This window comes from Eulemur rufifrons, chromosome 15 (genome assembly GCF_041146395.1).
Source record: "Eulemur rufifrons isolate Redbay chromosome 15, OSU_ERuf_1, whole genome shotgun sequence".
NCBI classification, from domain to species: domain Eukaryota; kingdom Metazoa; phylum Chordata; class Mammalia; order Primates; family Lemuridae; genus Eulemur; species Eulemur rufifrons.
Genome location: NC_090997.1, coordinates 89,201,598 through 89,214,930, shown reverse-complemented (window position 1 = coordinate 89,214,930; position 13,333 = coordinate 89,201,598). Strand labels below are relative to the sequence as shown.

The following is a 13,333-nucleotide window of genomic DNA, read 5'->3' as shown; positions in this document are numbered from 1 at the left end:
GTTATGCCATGAATTGAATGAAATTAGTTCGTTTCACATTGAATTTTAGCGCAATCATCACATTTTGGTAGCCAATTAATTTCTCTCTCTCTCTCTCTCTTTTTTTTTTTTTTGGCTTTATTTTCTAGGAAATCTAACGAAGCATATGAAATCTAAAGCACACATGAAAAAATGCCTGGAATTGGGAGTCTCAATGACATCAGTTGATGACACAGAAACTGAAGAAGCAGGTATATCACAATCTAGTTAACTGACCTTTTCACTATGCACACTGGAGCTTTGTGTGGCCGAGGTGGTAAAATAAGTTTAGATATTTTTAAAAACTGATCACATTTCATTTTATTAAATACTAAATATAGAAAATAAATCTGACACATTGGATTGCTTGAAACCTGCTGAGAAGAAATAAATGCATTTCACTTTTGACTCTGGGGAATAAAAGGCCTTACTATGAAAATATTTCTGTATAGAGCCAGAAAGGGAATATAATTGTACTTGCTTTGTGATAGTGATTTAAATTTTATGAAGCTTTTGGGAAAATCTGAAAAGCATTTGAATGCGTTATTATTCCTATTAACAGTAAACCTAGTAGAACAAAATCCATCGTTAGCCTCAGTAGAGAACCCGGGGTTGGCCAAACCTCCTGAGATATACCACTTACATAAGTTTATACCTAAATCTATAGATACAAGTGGTTGCTTTTCTTTTTCCTCCAGTATTACCATTATCATTATCCATATGAGCAGGTGATGTCTGAGATACAAGGTCCTACTCTGGCATCCTTATTGTAAGTTAGGAATGAAACCAAATAGATATATAAAAAGATTGGAACCAATGCAGGGTCACACAGGTAAGTGCCTTGTGAGAGCTATAGAAGTTCAGAGGCATACCTGTCTCTGGGGGCTGGAATATTGGGGGAAGCTTTTAGAAAGAGACGAGGCCTAAATAAGCTCCTAACCTTGACATTTGGATCTTGATCTCTGTTAACTTCATTCAATTGTTTCAGAAAATATGGAAGATTTGCACAAAGCGGCTGAGAAGCATAGCATGTCCAGCATTTCAACTGATCACCAGTTCTCAGATGCGGAGGAATCGGATGGTGAGGATGGAGATGACAATGATGATGATGATGAAGATGATGATGACTTTGATGACCAGGGAGATCTAACACCAAAAACAAGATCAAGAAGCACGAGTCCTCAGCCTCCTAGATTCTCCTCCTTGCCTGTCAATGTTGGTGCCGTACCCCATGGGGTTCCTTCAGATAGTACCCTGGGACATTCTTCGTTGATAAGCTATTTGGTTACATTACCAAGTATTCAGGTGACTCAGCTTATGACACCCAGTGACTCATGTGAAGATACCCATATGACAGAATACCAGAGGCTATTCCAGAGCAAAAGTACAGACTCGGAACCAGACAAAGACAGGTTGGACATACCTAGTTGTATGGATGAGGAGTGCATGCTGCCTTCAGAGCCCAGCTCCTCGCCGAGGGACTTCTCACCCTCCAGCCGCCACTCCTCCCCAGGATACGATTCTTCACCCTGTCGAGATAATTCACCAAAGAGGTATCTGATACCCAAAGGAGATTTATCTCCCAGAAGACATATATCACCTAGGAGAGATCTGTCACCCATGAGACATCTTTCACCGAGAAAGGAAGCTGCATTGAGAAGAGAGATGTCCCAAAGAGATGTTTCACCAAGAAGGCATTTGTCCCCAAGGAGGCCAGTGTCTCCAGGGAAAGACATCACGGCAAGAAGAGACCTCTCTCCCCGAAGAGAGAGGAGATACATGACCACCATAAGAGCACCATCTCCCAGAAGGGCTTTATACCATAACCCACCATTGTCCATGGGGCAGTATTTGCAAGCAGAGCCAATTGTATTGGGGCCTCCTGTAAGTATTATTGCTTTCTTTTTCTAATATATAAGTTGAAGCACATTGGAGCCTCTTGATAACACACTAGTGTGGAATTTATTATAACATGGGCATCTCTCATGGGCAGGAGTGAATTTGGTTATTGAAAATAGCAGGAGGACATTTTTATCACATGCTACTGTCAGTAACATGGCTGTGGCATTACTCCAGGCATAGTATTGCATCAGAGCAGTACTGCATTTCCAGCTGGGAACAGGTGAGGCCTTTCTGAAAGTTTTCTAAGCTTAACTAATTGTAGACATGAGCTGAAACCTTTATGTGAGTAAAAAAGCTGAAGCCTTTGGAATGGCATGACTGCATAGACAGACACTCACAGGGACCCTTAGGTGTCAGTTATACAACTCTTCAGGTAAGGATTCTGCTTCAGTTGTAAGCCTTAGCTTTCAAAAACTTTTAATTTCTGATACACTCATTACCTTGCCCACTGTGAGTGAACATGTGAAACTATTCGGGGATGGGGAGAGGAGAGAATGACACACACTTTGACGTTTATAATTCACAGGCATGAACATACCTGTTTTTCTTGCCATGACCACCACCAGGTGCATGACCACCACCAGGTGTACTTGCTGAGTGAAAACCTGGGCCCAAAGAAAACAGGAAGTCAGGAGAGCTAAGGGAGAATGTACAGAGGAGACTTCTATGACAACCTTCATTGTAAATCAAGATAACAGTAGTAGCAATCCTGGGTTACATTTAAGCAGCAGGCTTAATGCAAATCCATAAAAAAGCACCTGTCCTGCCTCATTCCATGGCACAGTCCCTCATGTCTCAGTTTGTGCAGGGTTTTAAAAACTAAATAAAGCAGGCACTTAGCATAGACAGAGGAATGACACCTTTGGAGTTTGTTTCCTTTAAATGTGTTTTGATTTCCTGGTCTCTACTCTTTATCATACTCTCTTTGCTCTGAATTTCTGTTGTCATGTGTAATGGCACTATCCCTCCCAGCCAAAGGAAGCACTGCAGGCTCCCAGCTTATCAGATGCGAAAAGACAAGTTGGGCAACAGATCTGGTGCATGGGAGGTAGACTTGTCTATAGATGTGTATACATATGCACATACACTTAACGTAATCCATGCTTGAAATCATTATTCATTTTGGCATAACAAGATTGTTCTTACTGAGATTTAAGTAGGATGAAGGTTTGTCCACCACATTACCACAAGGCCCAAATTATTATACAAAACCATAGGATTGCAAATGGAGTAAAAACCAAAGTAGAGAAAACTTATTGGGAATTTCCTTGGAGGGTGAAGAAGAGGTGAGTGGGAGGAGAGAGGATGTGTGGAAACACCTGGCAGGGTTTGGAGTAGTGGAAGTGGCTACGTGGTAGAAATTCTGCGTGAACACTTACTTTTGTGGGTTAAAATCATTTCATTTCTGATCAGTGAAGGTCTGAATTTGGAACTTTTATTAGTAACACAAGTAAGATTTTATTGGGTTTAGAAAATGTTGAACGCATTGTAGTTTTAGAGGACAATTGATCACTCCCTGTGTCAGCCTTTCGTAGCTTATGAGTTCCTGGGTGATTATAGGGTTAATGATTACACCATTTCACCCACACTTTCAGGATAAGTCATGTTTCCAGCTTGAATAAATTGTAGCCCAGAGCAGGGCAAAGCATGGCAGAGAGTAGCAGAAATTAATGCATAATTTATAGTTCCTGAGCCAGTCTCACAATCTAAATAGAACTGGATGAATCCTTAATGGTGTAGAGCATACCTTGAGTTGTAGAACTGAAATGCCCTTGAAATGAATTTCAACTTTTTTTTTTTTTTTTTTTGTCTCTCCTGGACTACTACCATACTGGCCAGGTTTATATCTATCTTAAGTTCTCAAAAAATAAAAAAAAATAAACAGAGTTCCTTTTAAATAACAATCCATTAAAAGAATGAATCACAGTAATTAAAATCTAATAATCTCATTCAAACTTGATAATCTGACAGTCTGAGTCACTGTAGGAACAGTACAAAAAATAAATTCTCCATTTGCAGGACTGGGACCACAAAATCTGGAATTCTGGCCCCAAATCTTAAATATCCTTAATTCATTAATTGCTAAGGAGATACTTAAGTAGAAATAATAATATAAACAGAACAATAGACACAATCATCTTTGCTTCCCAACTATGTAGTTGAAAATAAGTTAACTTTCTGAAATATTTCATGTTAAGTACTTCTGTTGAGGATAGTTTCCTTACATCAACTGCACTGATGAAAGATTTAAGTGGCTTTGATTTGTGATTTGATGAAGAAGCTGGTCTTCTGCATTGAACACCATTTGAGCAGGAATTTATTCCCTTAGACCAACATCTTACACATTAGAGGCACCAGTTTGTGGGTCCTCACCACATTGTCATCTGTTCTGTGGAAAACTTTTTTAAAAAGCCAATTTCCAGGCTTGTCACTCCAATTATACTCATCAACACTTAAGAAAAATATTAAAAATCTGTCCAGCATATAAACAGATGGTAATCTTTTCATTTCCTTTTGAATTAAAGTATGTATTATTAGTGCTTATTAGTGTTTTTTGCTTGATAAACTTTTGCTGATAATTATTCATTATTTTCTTTTCATTCTCTCTGATGAAAAAAAAAAAGAGCTAAAATGTGTTTCTGTACCTAGCGGAAAACACACCTAATGCTTTATCACCTTGCTGTTTAAAAAACAAAAGTAACTTTTCCCAGGCTGACACCTTCCTTCAGGGATTATAAAAGACAACATTGGAAAAATGAAAAATTGATGAAAGGATTAGGCACTGAATCCTACCTAGGTAGTGAAGTTGTGAGTGAGCAAATGAATGAATGCGCTGGCTTGACCTAAGGATGAGGAGTGGCAGGATCTGAATTGTGTGCTCTCTTTGTTTCCCCCGTGCAGAATTTAAGAAGAGGATTACCTCAGGTTCCTTACTTCAGTCTCTATGGAGACCAAGAAGGTGCTTATGAACATCAAGGCTCCAGCCTTTTCCCTGAGGGTCCTAATGACTATGTCTTCAGTCATCTTCCACTCCACTCCCAGCAGCAAGTGCGAGCTCCCATCCCCATGGTGCCCGTTGGTGGGATCCAGATGGTCCACTCCATGCCGCCAGCCCTTTCTGGTTTACACCCTCCACCCACGTTGCCTCTGCCGATGGAGGGCTCGGAGGAGAAGATGGGCGCTTCGGGGAGTTCCTTCCCCAAGGACCCCTACGCGCTTTCCAAGCAGCACGAGAAGCGAGCTCCTCACACGTTGCAGTCGTCCGGTCCACCCAGCACTCCCTCCTCCCCTCGGCTCCTGATGAAGCAGAGCACTTCTGAAGACAGCCTCAATGCGACAGAGCGGGAGCAGGAGGAAAATATACAGACTTGTACAAAAGCCATCGCCTCTCTGCGGATCGCCACCGAAGAGGCAGCCCTGCTCGGGGCGGATCAGGCAGCACGGGCGCCGGAGCCCCACCAGAAACCCTCGGGGAGCGCACACGTTAGCATGAGACACTTTAGTGGACCTGAGCCAGGGCAGCCCTGTCCCTCAGCCACCCACCCTGACTTGCATGACGGCGAAAAGGACAATTTTGGTACATCACAGACTCCATTAGCTCACTCCACGTTTTACAGCAAGAGTTGTGTGGATGACAAGCAGGCAGACTTTCACAGCAGCAAGGAATTATCTTCAAGCACAGAGGAAGGCAACGAACCTTCATCAGAAAAGAGTCAACTACATTGATCTAAGATGCATGGAGACTTTCATTTCCACATTTTCCCATTTTTTTTTTTTGTTTCTGTTTTTCTAGAAATAGAGGTAATCAAGTTTATAGCATGCCTGTCCTAAGTTATAGTAGTTGCTATTATATATACTTTTGTTATATCAAAAGAATTAGGTAAATTAACAAGTCATCATGAGCCTGACCAAAACAAAATTTGAAATTAACCTATTGGGTCTGGTACTTTTAAAATTGTACAGATGTTTGTGCCTTTTCTTTACTTTGCTTATATTCTTATAAGCATTTTTTAGCAGTAATTTGTACATATTTTAGAATTTGTGTATCTGCTTTGTAATAAATGTAATTTCTTTCCTTTTTTGGACACTTGGATCTAAATGATGTAAAGCAAAACAGCATCAATATATATGTGAGGTTGCACTAAAACATATTTTTATATGATTAAAACTGAACAGCTTTTATGTACAGCTCTGATTCTGTAATACTAATATTTATTTACTTTGTTTCATAAATTGTACATTTTTTCTTAATGTTGTGGATTGCTTTTCTATGTGAAGCATGGGATTTACTGTTGCGTACCTAGAACAAAAATGTACATTGTAAACAAGATATTTAAACTAGAGTATCTTATTCTGCACTTATGCATTAGTTAAGAAAAAAAGATAAAGGATGTATCAGTCAGTTCTTAACTCTTGTATATTTTTTTGTCTCTTGTTTGCTGGATTGACTATAACTTAAGTGCTGATTGTGATTTTAAACTGATAGTACCGTAAAGCATTAAAGTAAACAATGTGCTATTGTGAGTTTTTTCAAAGCTTTATAAATCAGTTATAAATAATATTAAAAGTATTTGGTCTTATGTGAACATGTTGATCTATATACGCATCTAAAAATATGGGAAAACATTCCGCCCCATGTAAATATGTACAAGTGCATCACTGGTACAATTTTATGTAACTCAGTTGGACGCTAGGTTGCCACAGACCTATGCTAGGGTGTCTTTAAAAATTAAAGTGACAAAGCACATGGGACTGTGTAGAGCTTGGTTATCGGCTGGCCCGGTGGCTTGGCAGGCAGTGCTGTGCGCTGCCGTGGAGAAGACCTGGGCTTAGAAGTCTCCTTGGTTCTTGCTGCACAGGATGGTGACTGGAACTAAGGCTACACAGAGGGGTCGCACTTGGACTCTGAAGGTTGGGTGTGGAAGCGGGGAAGGGGGATGGAGACCTGCTCCCCAGCTCTTCCTGTCAGCCAATCCACGTGGTAACAGGGTTAACATCAGCATTAGGGGAAGTCACCTTACCCTTTCGAATAGGGGAAGAGTGTCACACTCCTGGCTATCTCAGGGGGAATGGGGAAAAGAATCTTTCAAGGGCAAAGAACTCGTGGCAGGATGATGTCTGTTGTATATAACATTCAGAATGGCTTTTGGTTAGTGCTGAAGGTGGAAAGCCTTTGTAGGTCCAGAAGAGAGGGAGTACAACATGTGCCCATGCACGTACGTGTGTGTGCGCACACACACAATCTGGGTTCTCTTTGTGCTATATAGTGGATTATAATTCTGTGAAACCAAGTTTGTATACTGAATTACATTAAGGAGTGTTCTTTAAAAAGAGAAATAAATATACAATTACATGCTTGAGGTGTCTAGTTCTTATGTGTTGTTTTACGTTTTAATTTCCCAGCTTTGTTTTTAAAGAAACTGTGGTACTACTGACATACCATTTGTACTTTTAATTGCTAGTTTCTGCCTGTCCTGAGGTGTGCTGGGGGTATGAGTGCTTTGAACAAGTAAACAGACAATCGTTGCTTCTATAGGACATCTGACTAGAACAGAAAGTGGTCACCGAGGTATGGGCCTTAGATACGGATTCCTCCAAACCTAAGCATGGTCCTGGGTCCAAACCTAAGCATGGTCCTGGGCAGCATGCTCTGTGTCTGAACAGAGTCACGAATACAGCAAATTGCTGTTTTCCCCTCTGCCTCTCTCTCAGTGTGTGTGTTCTGAAATCCCACTTGGGAAACCTCTTTATTTTTGCTGAGATGACTGAAGTTGAAAACCAACTGAAATGTACCATGAGACGTCCACAAATCACACTTTTTAATTATAAAGAGTAGAACCCTTTTAATAATACAAGCAGAAGTGCATTAAATGTCAAAATCTATCAGTATTACCACTATAAAAATCTCAAATTGGTGGATTTACAACTTATTTTACTTTATGAGCCAGACTGGCTTTTTTAAAGGATGTTTTACACAGGTGAATTAAAGGTCAACACAGACAGCCTAGTATCTGTCTCTTACCAGGAAGAATCTTTGAAACATTTGGATTATGTAGGGTGATTTGTGTGTCTTATTTCTCATTTTGTGTGTGTGTGTGTGTGTGTGTGATTCCAAGCCAAATCAAATCACTCTTTGTTTTCTCTTCTAATCCATCACTTGTGTAGTCACTCATTCATTCATAAAACAGATTTTGAGTCTAGCGATGAACCGAGTATAACAATGGGCATTTAGAATGAAGAAGAGAATATTCTTGCCATCAAGGAACTCAAGTAAATAGAATAGATATATATGTGAGTAACTGTGTATAATATGATGTTAGAGCTAGAATAATGATACATTTGGTGTGATTTGTGATCCCAAAGGAGAGATCAGTGTTGCTGCTGAGAATGGGGAGAAAGAAGCTTCATCACCGAAGTAGCCTTGGAACTGATCCTTGAAACAATATATTGACTAATTCATTCAACATAATTATTCATCAACTACATTGGGGCACTCTTCTGTCTGCTAGGTGTACAGTACTGAAAAAAAACCTATATAAAGTCCTTGCCTTCACAGTGTTTATATTCTGGTGGAGAAAGCTTATAAAAAGGAAGTGGGAAAGTGCATGTTAGCTGATCAGGGATGGGTAAAGCAGTCAATGTGTAAAAAGCAAGAGGTACTGGCTCCCTGGGTATATGGCAGGGTGGTGCATGGCTAAGCTAGAAAGGCATATTAAAGTTTGATTTCCTAATCCAGTCTATAGATCTGGCTTTAAGCAGTGGAGAGCCAGGGAAGAACTGAAGCAAGAAAGTGGCCTTGCCATTGTTGTTGCTGTTATTCTAATTATTACTTTGGGGAAAATCCACTGTGGCAGCAGGGGAAAGATTTGAGGGAGAGAGAATGGAGGCAGAGAGACCAGTTAGGAGAATTATGAAGGGATGTCAGTCCATGGAAATAAAAGCAGCAACAATCCAAATAGACATTGGGAACCTGAAGAAATAAGGGACAGTTTTGTTTAATGAAGAGGAATTGATAATAGTTAGAGGGATTTGGTATTGGAGATGAAGGACACGGGGGAGTGAAAGATGATGAGGTTTTAACCTGGGCAATGGAACGATGGTAATGTCATTAGCCAACAAAAGAGAGTGGATTTGTACAAGATTCAGGTAAAGAAATGAGCTCCCCTTAGCAATACAGAATGAGTTCAAGCTCAAACAGGAACGGGCCGAACTGGAGATTGGTTTATCAGTCCTTGTCACTTGGTCAGAGCTGAGAGTACTAAATTGGATGAACTCCCTAAGGGTGTATGAAAGGGTAGGCAGGAAGTTTGAGAATTTCCAATGATGGACAAGGAACATGGGAGCCAACAGAGATGTACTCCAGATGACAACACATCCCGTATGCTGAGCCCTAATGATGCATAATTTGGGGATATTTTTGAAAACTGGATTTTCTTAAGTTCTCTGAGATAATTTCTAGAAAGCAAAACCTTAAGAACATCATTTTTTGAGGGAAAAAAAAAAACCTAACACTATTTGTGGAATTATCTATGGTATGTCCTCAGTAGCATAATGGCATCTTTATTATTAAACAATGAATTAGAAATTATTCAACGAACCTGTCATGTACAAATGTCTTTTCCAAAGCCTATGGTCAAGAGAAGTTAGGTGAAGTTTTCAAGGAGAAATAGGTGGTTCACTGTGGAACTGAGGCTAAAACTGAGATCTCCTACTTCCATCCAGGTTTAACTTAAAGAACAGTTTCTGATTATTTATGCTCCTCTCATTCACAACAATTTACAGTGGAAGTTGCTAGAATTGCATGAGCTCAGAATAATACAATTAACAAAAATCCCATTTCTACTCTGGATAATTAAGGTTATTATTAGTTTAGAATATGTTACTAAATATGGTTGTTTTCCCAGGAGCGGAATCATATAGAGCACAATAAGTTCCCATTAATTTCCAAACAGAGAGAAACATAGACCTACCCAGACTCTATATACAGTAATAAACCAGGCTTGGCCATGCAGTAGTACTGAAGAGTAGGAAAAAATGCTAGAAATTTTTCTATTTGGCATTAAAAAGTGCCTAAAGATTAACAAGGAGAAGGTGCCAATCCTTGCTTTTCTAGAGAACTTTATGGATCACATTATGTTTACACACAGCATGTTTACATTGCTTAGCAACAAGTAGGGTCACCTCCAGAAATACATGTTGGTAATCAAAATGAATCAAAGCAACAGATTTCCTCTCTGTTCACTGAGTACCTAAATTGTATTTCAGATTTGGCAATGTTTGATATTTCAAGTAGGTTCCAAGCTTTGTTATCTTGCTGAAATACAAGTTTAATAAATATGGTTTGATGTCAATGAAATTTCATTTAAGCAAAATAAGAATAGAATGATTAAGGATGATACATTTTATTAATTCATTAAACAATTATGTTCATAAATGAAATATTCTAAAATGAAACTTTTCTATCATAGAATTATATCAGTGATCAGGTCGTACCTCCCAAGGCAAAATGAAAAGGTCAAGCAGTTTTGTAAATAATTAAGAGAGAAAAATTTTAAAAGGTCCAGTGGGACTTCTTCAATGGGAACAAAGTTTGGGATAAATAAGTGTGTTGCCTATTTGTGTTTATCAACAGCATGGCAATGGGGGCTAAGACTCTACTCTGAGCACTTGATCTTCCAATAAAAGCTGATGGGAATCTGTATCCTCACAGTTATTGCCCATTTACAACAAAGTTTCCAGCTCTGCGAAGGGCAAGGACCATGGGAATCATTGTCTTGAGCACCTCTTCTCTTAGGGAGACTCTGTCTTGAGTTCCATGTCTGATTATAAGACACCAGTGCACAATTCTAGGAATATTCTTTGTCATGACTTGAGGGTAGGCTATAGCATTAGACTTTGCAGACTCAAAATTGCTGTCCTTGAGTCAGTGTTTTATTGTTGTACCATGTAGGAAAAACTACATATACACACATGGTACATGGATCCAGGGACCCAGCCCCTTTTATGGGGCTAGCATCCCTACACAAAATCATTTTTTAGCTAATTATAGTGTTGTGTGCTAGCCCTGTTTTAAGTGCTTTCAACTATTCATTCATTTAATAGTCACAAAACTGAGGGAACTAATTTGCTTCAGTTTTCCCAGCTAGTCAGTAGAAGAGGCAGTTAGGCTCTAAAGCAGCACAGTCCAAAAGAGCTTTCTGCAATGATAAAAATGTTCTGTGTATGCAATTTTCAATATAATAGCCTCTAGCTACATGTAGCTATGGAGCACTTGAAATACGGTGAGTGCAACTGAGAAAATACACTTATTATTGTATTTAATTTAAATTTCAGTAGCCACATGTGGCTAGTGGCTCCTGAATTGGACAGCCACATCTGGAGGCTGCATTCTTCCCCAGTACATGCTTCACCATGTACCTGTGCAGGTATTTATTCATTTGACAAGCAGTGAGCTCCCATCACATGCCTGCTCTGTTCTTGGTGCTGGGGTATACCAATGAACAACAACAATGACAATAGTACAAAACAAAACCAAAACAAAAAATCTGCTACTGTAGAACTTGTGTTCAGTGCTTACCACCGAATATCCATTTGAGGATTCTAGTGATGCGATCTGACCGGTTGTTCCTTTTTCAGTTGAGTTTTGGACCTTGCCACTCACTCAAGCAGTAATAGCCCAAGCATGCTTTTAGGAAGAGGTAGACAAGGTCTTGACAGGCAGCTCCTCCTCCATCTGCTGGAAATCTCTGCTAAAAGCTAGGATGGTGAATACACCCTCTTCCCAGCACTGATGTGGGTTCTCCCCGCTCTGCCTTAGTCTAAATCCATACCCTCCCCTGCAGGCCCGTGGGGAGAGAGATGGGACTGGGCTCCCAGAGGCGCTCACTCAGCCCACTGCCTCGCACAGGAAGTGGGAGTCTGTGGAGAGAGCTGTCTGCCCCTGGTCCTGGAAGTCCTGTCTTGCTTTTCTGCTGTCCACGTGTAAGTACGTAAGTGGAAAGCAAAAGAAAAGAGCCAACTTAGAAGTTTGTCTTGAAGTCATTGTATAGCTCTGCCATTTCTTCTCCCACAATAATGAAGGAGGCAGAGGAAGGGAAGAAATGGGGCCGGGGCAGTTCTTCCTTCCCCTGAGCTGCCATGCTGTCTCTTAAGTGATGGGCCTGGAGGAAAAGTCCTCTTCTGGCCAGCATTTATTGGTCTATAGAGCCAAACTTGTTCACAACCATACTGTGAATTTTTCCCTCTTTGGAGAAAACCTGCCATCACCAAGGACCCACTCTTTTCCCCAAAACACATTATATGACTCTCTGTTATACTCATGGACCCAGCAAGATTATAATTCAAACAATATTCAACTGAAACAAACTAGACAAAGAAATTAAGTAAAGCAACTACATCTTAGATCAAAAATTAGAATATGCAGCCATTCCCAGAGAGAGTTCAGCTCATCAGAAAATGGTTTCAGTGGCTATTTCCTCAAATCTCCTAAGGAGGATACATAACTAGTACCATCCTCACGCCTAGGAGAGAAGTTAATTTGTTACACAGTGGATGTCTTAAGACATTAGGACTTAATATTCATACGGAAACCTATTTGAGAAGGTGTGGACCATGGTATATTTCCCAACTTAACTCAAGCCCAGTCACACTGTCAAGTCTCACTTAACAGAAATTATACATTGAGTACCAGAGGATAGAATCAAATTCCCCCAAATTGTTTAGTGCCCCAAATATGAACACTGCTCCTTTAATATTTTCCAGAATAAACTTAAATTGCAAAAAGACAACCCCATTTCCCTTTTATGTAAAGGACCAAATAAATTTAAGTCTCCAGTTTTGCCTCCCTTAGTTCCTACTCCAGGGATAACCTTATTCTGGTTCTCCAGGAAGGTTAGAGTTCAGGCTTGTCAGGGATTTCAGGTAGGATCTTGGTATTCCTGACACTCAGCGATCTGGGGTTCCTATCAGAGAAAGAAAGTGTCTACACAAGGAACATAGCCAGATGGAAAGAAAGTTAAACTCCCTGTTCATTCCCTAACCCCAATATGCCAATCACATGCAGCAAGTGTTTCAGGTAGGAGAGTGGGAGGACAGGATTTGTGGTCTAGCCATGTCAAAGGGCTTCGAGGTAGACTACACTGTCCATTCTAAGAGCTATCACCACATGGGGCTACAGAGCACTGGAAATGTGTCTAGTCCAAGTTGAAATGTGCTGTAAACTTGAAATATATGCCAGATTTTGAAAATATAGCACAGGGAGCATGTCCAATATCACATTAATAATTTTTCATAGTGATAACATGTTGAAATGACATTATATTAGAAATATTAATTTCAATAAAATGTTATTAAAATTAATTTTCCTATGTTTCTTTTTTTATGTTGGTACCAGAAAATTTACAGTTGTGTATGT

At 39.8% G+C, this 13,333-nt stretch overlaps 1 protein-coding gene across 1 annotated transcript in view; it reads left to right on the top strand.

Moving 5' to 3' along the window:
• The window catches only part of HIVEP2 (HIVEP zinc finger 2), a 76,114-nt gene extending 68,836 nt beyond the window's left edge, over positions 1-7,278 (top strand). Inside the window, exons 7-9 of the mRNA XM_069488197.1 lie at positions 129-230; positions 1,007-1,902; positions 4,822-7,278. Of these exons, the coding sequence (XP_069344298.1) occupies positions 129-230; positions 1,007-1,902; positions 4,822-5,646 (1,823 nt within the window). The 3' untranslated portion in view covers positions 5,647-7,278. The remainder of the gene's footprint in view (positions 1-128; positions 231-1,006; positions 1,903-4,821) is intronic.
• Positions 7,279-13,333: the final 6,055 nt, after the last annotated feature.